Below are 12,213 nucleotides of genomic sequence, written 5' to 3' on the forward strand. Positions count from 1 at the left end.
GAAACCCTTTAAATTGTTGGACTTCCTCTTAGGAAAATGCAAGAACCCAACAGCATAAGCCCCTTGAGGACTGTCGGCCCGCGGGGAAATACCCTTTACGCCAGATTGCCAGTCCAGCACTGGGTGGAGGCTTTTACTGAGATAAAGAAAGTCTATAAGTGGAGTAAACACTGTATTCCACGACGCTGTGCGAGACACTCATGTGGAACATGTGGACATCCTTTGCTCTGGTGGCCACCTGCTACCTGTCCCTGGTGGCCGGGGACGTGGTGACCAAATTCCAGGACGTCGCCGAATGCCAGGAGTTTTTCCACCAGGGTAAGATCCCTGACCTAGGGCAGGAGCGGCCCGGCGTGGTGCACATCTGCCAGCGCTTCCTCAACCAGTACCACTTCGCCACGCTGTACGACACCCACAACCGCATTGCCGTCTACTCGGCGTACATCTTCGAGCCCAGCAATGGAGGAGGCAGGGAGAAGCGCTGGTTCGTTGAGCCCCAGGCAAGTGTGCTTTTTAGACAGAAATATGCTGAGAGGGTAATAGATTACATAAAAAAGTACAGTGTCTACATACACATACGTACATGCAGACCTGCACTGGTAATCTGGTAATACAGGGCATCTCTGAGTGGGTCGACAGTCCTTGAGGGAAAATGTTGTTATTGTTTTGTTGTTTGCATTTTCCTTGAAGCTGGCTCACAATTTACACCGCATTCCACATAATTACGCAAGTGACGTTTCCCCAAATAATCAATATAAATGACAGTTGTCCTAATGTTCAAGTCATCAGCCATTAGAGTACAAATAAAACGTTTTTGAATGAACCTTCCAATGATAATGGTATTTTTTTTAAATAATAAAAAAACTTAAAATGCCCAAAATGCTCTGTTCCAAATTATTACGCAAAACAGCTTTGTAGTGTTGTAATCCAAATTTCTTTCTTTTTTCCCATTTACATCTATACTGTTGGCATTTGGTACCTTCTAAATTACATTTCAATGTTCAAAACTTGGTTAAAAACTGTAACTGGAATGCTGCATTTAACATTGAAGTCAATGGCAGGGCATTGCATGGGATTTATGGAAGCCCAGATATCCTTGATGCTTTGCTCTCAGCTGTTTTTGTTTGTTTGGTCTGGTGACCCGCACTTCACTCTTCAATATACCTGTAGATTTCCATGCCACATTTAGGTGCTTTGGTGGTATCGACATTCTAACTCACCAGACATAAAACCCCATTGAAAATGAATGGGATGTTATGTCTGGTGAGTTAGAATGTCGATATCTGGGCTTCCACAATTCCCATGCAATGCCCTGCCATTGACTTCAGTGTTAAATGAAGGTTCATTCAAAAACTTTTAAATTGTGCTTTAATGGCTGATGAGTTGAAAATTATGACGTGACGACTGTCATTTATATTGATTATTTGGGGAAACGTCATTTGCGTAATAATGTGGAATGCGGTGTAGAAGGGGGTATGAAAAACTGCCTGAGCCATTTTTATGGCCCTGCATAGATATGGAAATACCCAGGGTACATTATCATTTATTATATATATATATATATATATATATATATATATATATATATATATATATATATATATATATATATATATATTGTATATATATTACATTTACATAATTATATATTATAATATAATTATTTATTATTATTATGTCCTTCATTTGTCTATGTGTAGAACATATCCATTAATAATCCATTAACAAAGTCTTGGTGGACAAAATACTTGTCAACAAGTGAATACAACCTCAGTACCACCCAAGTAAATAACCTTATACCTGTATAACCTCAGTGAATAGCAACATGATGTGTCTAATAATCCAAAATAGATTCTACTCACCTGGGTTAAAGCTTTAAACCCTCATGGTCCTACCTATGTATTACCAGTTTTTCTCGATTGGTTTGGCTAATTTCTCAAAACTGAGATGACATTCTCAAAACAGCACGGACAAATCTCCAAACCAACTTACAATTTCCCACAACAGAATGGCATTTTTCATTGCTTTCATCAAATTTCAAATGATTTGTACATGTCTCAAATTTTTAGTACATCTCGACAGATGGCTATATACAAATACCCTACAGTTGACACATTGAGCATACATTTAGCACATTTTCCAAATAAATTGACCTGTCTTATCTAAACGAATTAGACAATTCTCAGTCTAATGGTTGCCCTCTCCAAAACATGTCAGCATGATTTCATTGTGTGAGTCATCATATGCAAAGTAGTCTACACAATTGTCAAAACAGTCAAGGACATAATATTTTAAGAATTTCTTTACTGTAAACAGTAAATTCATGACAGTGTTCAACAGGCCAGATGGTATTGTAACTTTACTAGTTTGTGGAAAATAATTTTACAACCGTGTATATTACAGTTTCCTCTGTTATTTGGATAATTTCTTGACATTTTTTCAAACGGCATTCTGTGGAAGGAATTTAGTTTCGACACACGGGTAAACTGTTTTTGGAGTGATATGAGCAAGTGATGAGGATCCATGGCGTTATGCTGAATCATCCAGTTTATTTTGACAGAATGACTAAATGAATGCAAATGAGCCAAAGCAATTGAGAAGGATCTATGCCATTTTTATGGTACTGACTATTTATGTGGGAGAAGGTTTAGTGCTGATGCAAGAATGAGCTGTTTTGGGAGGTATATGACATTTTGCTAGTTATCTGAACTGTTGTGCAGAAGTGTAAGAATGTTTAGCCAAATGACCCAAAATTTATAGAAGTGTCATCTCGGTTTCAAGAAATTAGCCAAACCAATCGAGAAAAACTGTAATTGTAGCTACTATCCACATGCGTTTCTACCCCCACCTCTCATCTGCAGCTGGTAGACCCCTCCTGGCATGGTGAGATGAGAGATGGCTACTGGCTCGGGCAGGACAACCCTGGCATCTACCTGGGAGAGAAGCAGGCCCTGAATGAAGACTACACACACTCTGGCTTCGACCGCGGCCACCTCAACCCCAACGGTCACCATGCCGGTAGGCCCTGGCTCACGGCTGCGCTGACACAATGATAGATAAATACTTGTAGATAGATAGATAGATAGATGGATAGATAGATAGATAGATAGATAGATAGATAGATAGATAGATAGATAGATAGATAGATAGATAGATAGATAGATAGATAGAAGTGCACAGGAAACATACAGAACAACAAGGGCAGATGCAAACTATGGTTATTTTTTTTAAAAAAAAGGTACATTAAGATAGTTAAGTAGAGTACAAACACACATGTACATGAACATTAGTGTAGTACATGGTTGATCTAGAAGATAGACTTTTTTAATGACACTTGCTGTGAGCTGTCACTGTGGCCAATATAGTAGGCCAATGCAGCAGAAAGAATAAAGGAAGAGGATGTACTTTGTATGCAGGGTGCAATTTGATGAAAAAAACAGGATGGGGGTATATTCTAGGCAACCTAAGTAGACTTCCATTCATTAATCACAATGACGTCTTTTCATCCCACTGGTGAAGGTAGAAGAGAGCATAGCAAAACCACAAGTGGAGACATCGCCCCTTCTTCCACATCATACAAATGGCACTCTAATGATTTACCTCTTAGGGCAGAGCCTCTGTTATAACCTTATTGACAATGTTTACATGTCATTTTTAATTCTGAATTAATAATTCTAAATTAAATAGTTCCATCGTTTACTTTGATCTTTCATTTAATTCCGAATTGTGAAGTGTTTACGTGACGTTTTCAAGGTGGAATTAACCTCTTACAGCAGCAGGGGTCGCCGGCGACCCTATTCACTTGCTTAAAATGCTTAACTACATCATAACAACATTGCCATGAAATTACAGAGAGCCATAGTGCTGCGCTAAGGGTTAAGGTGAGTTAATTCTGAATTAAATGCCTCATGTAAACGTAGCAATTGTCACTAAAATGGTAATGACCAAGTCTTAATCGTTTACTTAAGACTCTGCATTGTCATAACAATGTTGTTATCATGTAGTTGAGTGGGTTTTTTTTTTTTTTTTTTTAAGCAAAGAATGAATAGGCCCGTCGACAGGCCCATCTGCAGTAAGAGGCTACGCATCGTACTGTACATGGAGTTCACCACAACGTCTGTTGTAAATGCACTGCAAATGTAACCATGGCATTGTTTCTTTGTTAGTTCCAGGACGCAACTCGACGTTCACCCTGACCAACGTCATCCCCCAGAACCCCAAGCTCAACCAGAACTCCTGGGCAAACCACGAGTCCAAGCTGACGCAGCGGTTCCAGCAGTGCTCACAGGCCTACGTCCTGGTGGGCGCCATCCCCTCCGCCAACAACTGGATCGTCAAGAACAATGTCAAGCGCGTCAACATCCCCGAGTACATCTGGAACGCCTACTGCTGCGTCAACAGCGACGGGCAGCCTGTCTTCAGCGGCGGCGCGACGGCCCTCAACACGGAGCAGAATGTGGTGGTGGAGCGCACTCTGGACGAGATGGTGGAGTTCTTCCAGCAGTACTCCGACTCACCTGTGGGGGAGCTGTTTGCTGCACAGTGCACTATGTAGTGAGCAAACCATGGAGTACATTTCTCGAAACCATAGTTGCTAACTACATTAGCTACTTTGTTGTTTGCAATGTAATTTCCCATTGGCAACTACCTAAGTTGCTAAGTGGCTAACAACTACGCTTTTGAGAAACGCATCCCATGCTTGTTAGTAGTTACAGGGCTCTGGAGCTCAGAATGCGCTCGGAGTGAAGTTGTGATGCTCATGGCTTTTAGACTGAAATAAAAATGGCATTGCATTATGCTGACAAGTGCTGAACAAAACACATGGTTGTATTTATATTATGTCTGAGAAAGTTAAGTAAAGCCAAACTTGCCCTTGCCATATGTATAGGATCCTGTCCAGATATCAGTATGAGGTTATGGTAGGGCCCATTGTGCGAGAGAAAGGCCATTCAAGTGACCTTTGTGTTTTACAAATAACATGTTATGCTAAAGTAGCCTATCCTAAATACAAGATCACAAGAGAACATTTTACTGTAGGCCAGTATCGTAGGGAAAGCCCCAGAGGAACAACTTTCCCCATCATAAGAAAATGAAATAGCAAGTGCCTATGCAGTGTTTGATGAAAACAATTTCGTTATATGTTTCACATTTGTTTCACAATGTTCCAATTTATCAATAATCTCAGTCCGATTGGACAAGAATATGTAGACTTTACAGACATTTTTGAAAGTCTCTCAGTACAGATTCACATCCTTCAAGTATCCAGAGGTGTATAGTAAATGTCCAGTGTGTAATGTACAGTGGAGTAACAAGCATAAACTCTGGTGCATAACTCAGGTTGTGTATTGGTGTAGTAATTGCATCAGTAATAGTAGCTCTGTATTTTTAAAACCTCTGCAAGCATCCCTGAGGCCAAGAGAGGTGACCCATAAGATCCAAAACCTACATTAAACAATGTTTTGATTTCACCTCATTTGATGTTACATTATTAAGTCTAACAAGGACATCCTCAGTCTCTCACATTTACTGCTGCGATTTGTCAGCAGCCATTTCAAGTAGGCCCAGGTACAATATCAAGTATCAAACAGTATTTCAGAATCTTAAAAAAATGATCACATCACACTGTAACGTGTGAACATTACAGTGCAAAATAAATTCAGAAATTTAAGTACTGTATTTACATATGACATTTAGGAATGCTTAATTTAATTCATACAGTTTGCATTTACTAGAGAAGTTAAGATCACATCCATTTTTTGAGCCAATTTTGATTTCAACAGTATTGAGGCTAAAATAGACATTTTCTTTCATTGATATTTTAGTTCACATACAATAGGGCAACTTAAAGTAGGCTTACATATACAGTTTACCATAAAAATGTGTCAAATGATGCCAACACATGAAACGAGAGTATTTCAGACTTAAGTTGCTATTTATTGACATCTGGTGGTTACACAGCATATCGCATCCAACATACAGTAGGTTAAGCTATGGATGTACTGCAGTTGGCCTACTGCTATATCAATGTAAGGCATATCCAGTTGCTTCCCCCTTAGCCAGGCCGTGCCCTCCTAGTGACGCAACAGCTTCAGCGTTGCTACCAGTCAGGTCAAGAGCAATGCCGGTACTCTCTGAGTTTCCCCAAATACGGGAACTCCTCCCACTTTGTTGGGAAGCAAATAATCATTAGCAAACCATTTGGGAAATGCCGTTTTGGAAATGTTAATTTTAATGCTCTTGGTCAGACCAAGTCTCGAAGAGATTTGAAAGTCGATGATAATCAGGCTACAGTTCTTTCCCCTGGCCATGGCTTCATGCCTCACAGCTTTATGTCATCAAGGACGTCTCACGTCATGGGAAGGTGATGACAAAGATGGAGGAGGGAAGGGAGATGTTGTACAAGTCAGTCTGCACGTGGTGCATGATTCCCCCATCCTCCTAGCCTGGCACGCCCGCCATACATGAAAGTGTAGGGACCAAGGGTGAAAAGTAGACGGGTGCGCAGTGCACAGGTGCATATCATCGGTATAAAATGTACAGCTGGTGCGCAGTACCGGTAAGAGAATGTATGTTTACTGCTGCCCAAAAACCCACATTTGAAAAAGTAAGGTCTCCTATTTAAGTACGTAGACACAACAATATGCCATTTGAGACAAGTGTCCTCTCATGAAGAAACATCCGGAATAGCAATATAGATCTGATGCACACACTTATTTTGTTTGTTTATTGTTTGCTTGCGGGTTTGGGGAGTTAGCAGAGGCGGACTTTCCATTAGGCAAACCTAGGCAATTGCTTCGGGCCCCGACCTAATCTGCTTGTTGTCCAGTACAATAGGATACTTAAGACATCCCCATGCCCTTTCTGCAAGACATCTGGAAGTTGCAAGGCGCAAGCTTCAAGGCAGCTCATTTTAGCAATCTTTGCCTGACAGACTGTCATGACAGTCGTTGTCCATTGAAAACACCTCTTTAAACCTTAAAAAATGATCACAAAAGTGGTGCACATTTTTTCGGGCACTGTCCTAGCAATAGCAACAGAAAGAGTGCAGATAAAACAGACACATGCACTACAGATCTATATCGCTGCACGACTATTTTGAGTAACTTTGAGCTATTCTCTTCATAGGACACTTGTATCTAATGGCATAATGTGGTTGTGTGTGTTTTCTATTTTAAAAGCACACCATAGGCCCTACTTTTTTTTGAATGTGGGTTTTGGACAGCCCTTTTCTCTTGCCGGTACTACCAGAGAGAGTAGAGAGAGAGAGGTTCCATTGGCCCATTGTTTCCTGGTTCTATTATGGCCCCCCTTAGGCAGACCTAGGCAGACCTAAGGACTGTTCTATTCATTGTAGGAGCATTATGACACGCCCCTTTTGGCAGACCGGAACCTGGTCACGTTAGGTGGCCATAGAAACCTATTATGTTGGCATATCTCTATAGAATATCTCTGGTACTACTTTCAAGACTGGCCCACTGCAGAGTAGCCTATAGGCTATTTGAGAGCAACACAAGGCCAGCCCTTAGGAAATGGCCACGTTAAAGAGCAACACAACATGAACTGCCATGTTGACCCTATATTTGAAAAATAATCACGGAAACATAGAATTAGAACTACCAGAAGACCACATTTTTTGGGGTGCAATTTGTGACCTGTAAGGTGAACTTGCAATATTTCGGGTTAGCTGAACAGCCATGAACACCAGTGTAAGGGAGAGAGAGAGATGAGAGAATGGGGTGAAGCCACAGGTGCAGAGAAAACAGAACAACCCAATGACCTCGGAAGCCTCAAGTGACATAGGTCATGGATTGTTCTGTTTTTTTTTCTTCTGTAGGCCTAGCTGTGGCTTCGCTCTATCCTTTCGTCTCTCTGCCTCTCACTCGCCCCCTCCTCCCTCTCCATTGCACTGGTGTGTTCACTCTTCGGCTGAACAAAAAAAATTACAAGCTCACCACAGCTTCAACATTTGGGTCGGATTGTTCTAACCCAATTCTCTACACCAGGGGTGTCAAACTCAAATTGACTGAGGGCCAAAATCAAAATCTGGAACGAAGTCGCGGGCCAAACTCAACAATTATTTTTTAAAAATGGACTAAAATTGTGCATGGATGTACCTCATACTCATAGTAAAATTTCACATACACTCTTTCCCATCATATTTGTCAGTTCAAATGTGTCTGCACATACTGTGACACAGCAAATTTCATGTTCAAGTTGTGTTACTCTATACATTACATTACATTACATTTCACTTAGCTGACGCTTTCATTTTATTCAAAGCGACTTACATTTATTATTTGTCAGGGTATTGGTTACAGTCCCTGGAGCAATGTGGGGTTAGGTGCCTTGCTCAAGGTCACTTCAGCCATGGAGATGTAGGGAGAGGTCAGGTGGGATTTGAACCTGCAACCCTCAGATTGAAAGACCAACTCTCTAACCACTAGGCCACGGCTGTGTGTATGTGTGACAACTTTGAAATGATCTCGCGGGCCGAATAAAATGGCTCTGTGGGCCAAATTTGGCCCCCGGGCCTGAGTTTGACATCCCTGCTCTACACAGATGGTTGTTGCCAACCATATGCGTGAGAACCAGAGTTGGGCGAAAATGCACGAGGGTCTACGTGAGAACCAGGCTAGGATTTTTCCACTGGCTATACAATCCAAACCTTACCCAACCCAAATGTTGACATGGCTGCTTGTGCTATCGCACACATGCTTATACAATGTGATAAACAATGTGCAGAATTTGTGATTAATGTTTTTTTATATAGTTGCAAATGTCGGAGGGAATTAATTCAGTTGCTAAAATACTGCCATTGGCTTACCACTACTTTCAACCCTGGTAGGAACATAAACTGTAGGTACACATTATGCCTTACCCAGTGCACTAAAGTAGACTTTGCAAAATAGCATGGAAGCATGGCAAGAATACAGATCACACTCTCATGTGTACTTGGTTCACCGTTTCTGTGTTTTAACACCCAGGACGTAAACATTTGTTCAAGTGTTAGTGAGTAAGCTTCCAGTTAAATCCTGTGGTTGCTATGGTTGTTGGCAGCACAGAAAAATGTGTCAACTAAGACCTAAAAAGGGTTATGCAGATAGATAGATAGATAGATAGATAGATAGATAGATAGATAGATAGATAGATAGATAGATAGATAGATAGATAGATAGACTATTATTACTTTTATTAAATTATTATTGCTTTTATGAAATAATTAATTAATAATTATTATTACTTAGAGATTACAAGAAGTGGGACTTGCTGGGGCAAGCCCACTTAATTGCAAAGATGGACACTAGACAAACACAACCCTCCTCTAGGACAAAAACACATCCTCCCTTAATTCCTTCTTTGCTTCCGCAGTTAGAGAGTGAAAACGGAAGAAATTATAAATGAAGGACGTGAGGACAGAGTTATTATTGATGAGATTACAGTACGTTACATTACTTACATAAAAACAAACTTTCAAAAGGGCACTTTTTGTCCAGTTGGGCAAGTAAGGGGTGCTCCAGCACCACCCCATCCCCATCTGTGCACGGGTATGCATGAGTATTTACAGTAGTTTACCGTTTCTGTGTTTTAACACCAAGGGTAAACATTTTTTGACGTGTCAGTGAGTAGGCTTCCAGTTAAGTCCTGTGGTTTCTAGGGTTGGTGGCAGCACCGAAAAATGTGTCAACTCAGACCTAAAAAAGGGTTATGTAGATAGATAGATAGATAGAAAATTATATAGGAAATTATAAATGGAGGATGTGAGGATGACAATATTATTGATGAGATTACAGTAGGGCCTATGATACATTACTTACATTTTAAAAAAAGAATCTTTGAAAGAAGGGGCACCACCACCCCATCCCCATCTGTGCAGGGGTAGGCTATGCACGAGTATGTGGTTCACTGTTTCTGTGTCAGTGAGTAGGCTTCCAGTTAAGTCCTGTGGTTGCTAGGGTTGGTGGCAGCACCAAAAAATGTGTCAACTAAGACCTAAAAAGGGTTATGTAAATAGATAGAGAGACAGACAGACAGACAGACAGACAGACAGACAGACAGACAGGCAGACAGATAGCTATGAGATTAGCTAGATAGATAGATAGCTAGAATATGTATTGCCCTGTCAAAAAATCGTTCTGTGCCATTTACAGTACTGATGGTGACGCGCAAAAGACAAACACAATGCCCGCCCAATTCACAAAACACTATAGGCCTAGTTCTTCTTCGGTCCATCGTTCAGACTATTGTCTCTACAGGATACGTCCTCACAGAGTACATTTCCACCGAAAACGTATTAAAATCATGCCAGAGCCAGGCCACTGGCGGCCTCCTTTCCCGACATCCTGCGCACATCCTCTTCGTTCATTTCGCTTTCATGACACAACACCTATTACGTCTCTCCCGTAGTTCAGTTTAACAGTCCGACTACAACTTTGCCCATGGTGGTCATAGTTAAGGGCGCTGAATTACTCTCAGTAAAAGAATGATAAAAAGTCTGCATCACATGTTATTATTATCCCATTTTTATTGAATCAGTTATGATAAAGCGAACAACTACATACGGTAATGTAAAATATGCATAAAATGAATAGCCATAGGGGGAAAAAAATTAATATCAAAATAATAAGTGGATATCTAGCTTCTTGCATACATACATACATACATGTCAAAAACGGTTTACATCATAACATCCCATTTTCAATCTTGTCTTTCCTGCCCCAAGGAACCCTGGGTCACTTCCCAATGATGCAAAGGGTTACACAGTTCAAAATAATACACATGAAAAGCATGCATCATGAAACAGACTTCAACATGATAAACAAGACACACTCAAAGAATATGAGAAGTATTAACAAGTAAATATGAGGTCTAAAATCTTCAAAACCCTGTTTGTTCATTTGTACAATGACTTAAAAAGTGGAGTATATGAAACAGGTTATGAAACAGGTTGCTATTACTACTACAATTACTACTATTTACTAGTACTTTAACCAAGATGTTTACGATTGTTTACTATTAAAAGCATATAAAATATCTGAAAAAAAATGTTTAAATCAAGCTATAGTGCATTGGAAAATAAGCCATCGCCATCGAAGTCAAGCAAGTAATCGAACAATGAAATGCTGAGTGAACAATGCCGACTACTTGTCCCAGCTTTCCTCTATCTTCCACCTCTGTCGGCCAGCTCTATGTTCCCATACAGTTCTCTGGTCACGTCCATGGTCTCATACACGTCTCTGGTCACATCTATGGTATCATACACATCTGCGCTTCCTGCAAAATATAGTGTTCCAGATCAATTTGAAAAATTAAAACACATATTAAAATAATTTTTAAAAAATAAGAACATTTTAATGAAGTGTCAAACGTAAAATAAAATTTATATTTATTAAAAAATGAAATATTAAAATGAACATGAATGAAGTTCATCCTGAAGCTGTGCCTGCTTTAATTTTGGAAAAGTTTCTGGAAAAGAAGTGTCCACATATTTTTCTTAAGGAAACAGATTATCAATGGGACTGCAAATGAAACAATTCAGACAACAGTATTAAAACCCCTTAAGACACAGCTTTATAAATTAGCTGTTACCAGTATGGCAATGACCAAGTCGTAATGTATTACCAAAGGCCCTGTGCACTGTCATAGTAGTGTAGTGCTATAGTAGTTAACTTTCAATGTCTATTACAGCGTGCCACAGGAGGTACGGCGTGCATTAAGGGGCTACAGACAGACTTACAACTGCTTTATGTCTGTAAACGTTCACCTCAGCAGAACTTTATCTGTTGCCTACATGCATGAACATTGTAGCAAAGGGGAGTAGAGTTGCCCAGCCAGGAATTGAACCCGGACCTTCTGGGGTAGTAAACTGACCACTCTGGCTCTGACCAAAGAGCCAGACTCGTTGGCAAAACAGTCAGAATACGGCCACAACCCGGCCCTTCTCAAAACCTAGTGCAGTGCACTCCCAAGTGCATCAGCCTAATTAGTCATGCCCAGTGATTGGATACTCTTTGGTGATCTCTACGGAATATCCAATCAATGGGTGTGACTAAGTAGGCTGATACACTTGGAAGGGCACTGCAGGTTTTGAGAAAGGCCGCAAGCATCCAGAAAGAATCAAAACAGATGAACCCATGTATATACAGCATGATGACCAACCTTGCTGCAGTGGCGCATAGTGGTCGTCATCCTCGTCTGAACTCTTATCGATGCTCT

At 40.5% G+C, this 12,213-nt stretch overlaps 1 protein-coding gene across 1 annotated transcript; it reads left to right on the plus strand.

The window, feature by feature from the left end:
- The first annotated feature begins 38 nt into the window (after nucleotides 1-38).
- si:dkey-243k1.3 (endonuclease domain-containing 1 protein-like) lies at nucleotides 39-4,808 on the plus strand. The gene is made up of 3 exons (XM_063204431.1): nucleotides 39-500; nucleotides 2,862-3,018; nucleotides 4,167-4,808. Exons 1-3 carry the CDS (start codon nucleotides 201-203, stop codon nucleotides 4,553-4,555), a joined length of 846 nt encoding a protein of 281 aa, XP_063060501.1. The 5' UTR covers nucleotides 39-200; the 3' UTR covers nucleotides 4,556-4,808.
- The last annotated feature ends 7,405 nt before the right edge of the window (nucleotides 4,809-12,213 follow it).

Source organism: Engraulis encrasicolus, chromosome 8 (genome assembly GCF_034702125.1).
Source record: "Engraulis encrasicolus isolate BLACKSEA-1 chromosome 8, IST_EnEncr_1.0, whole genome shotgun sequence".
Taxonomy (NCBI): domain Eukaryota; kingdom Metazoa; phylum Chordata; class Actinopteri; order Clupeiformes; family Engraulidae; genus Engraulis; species Engraulis encrasicolus.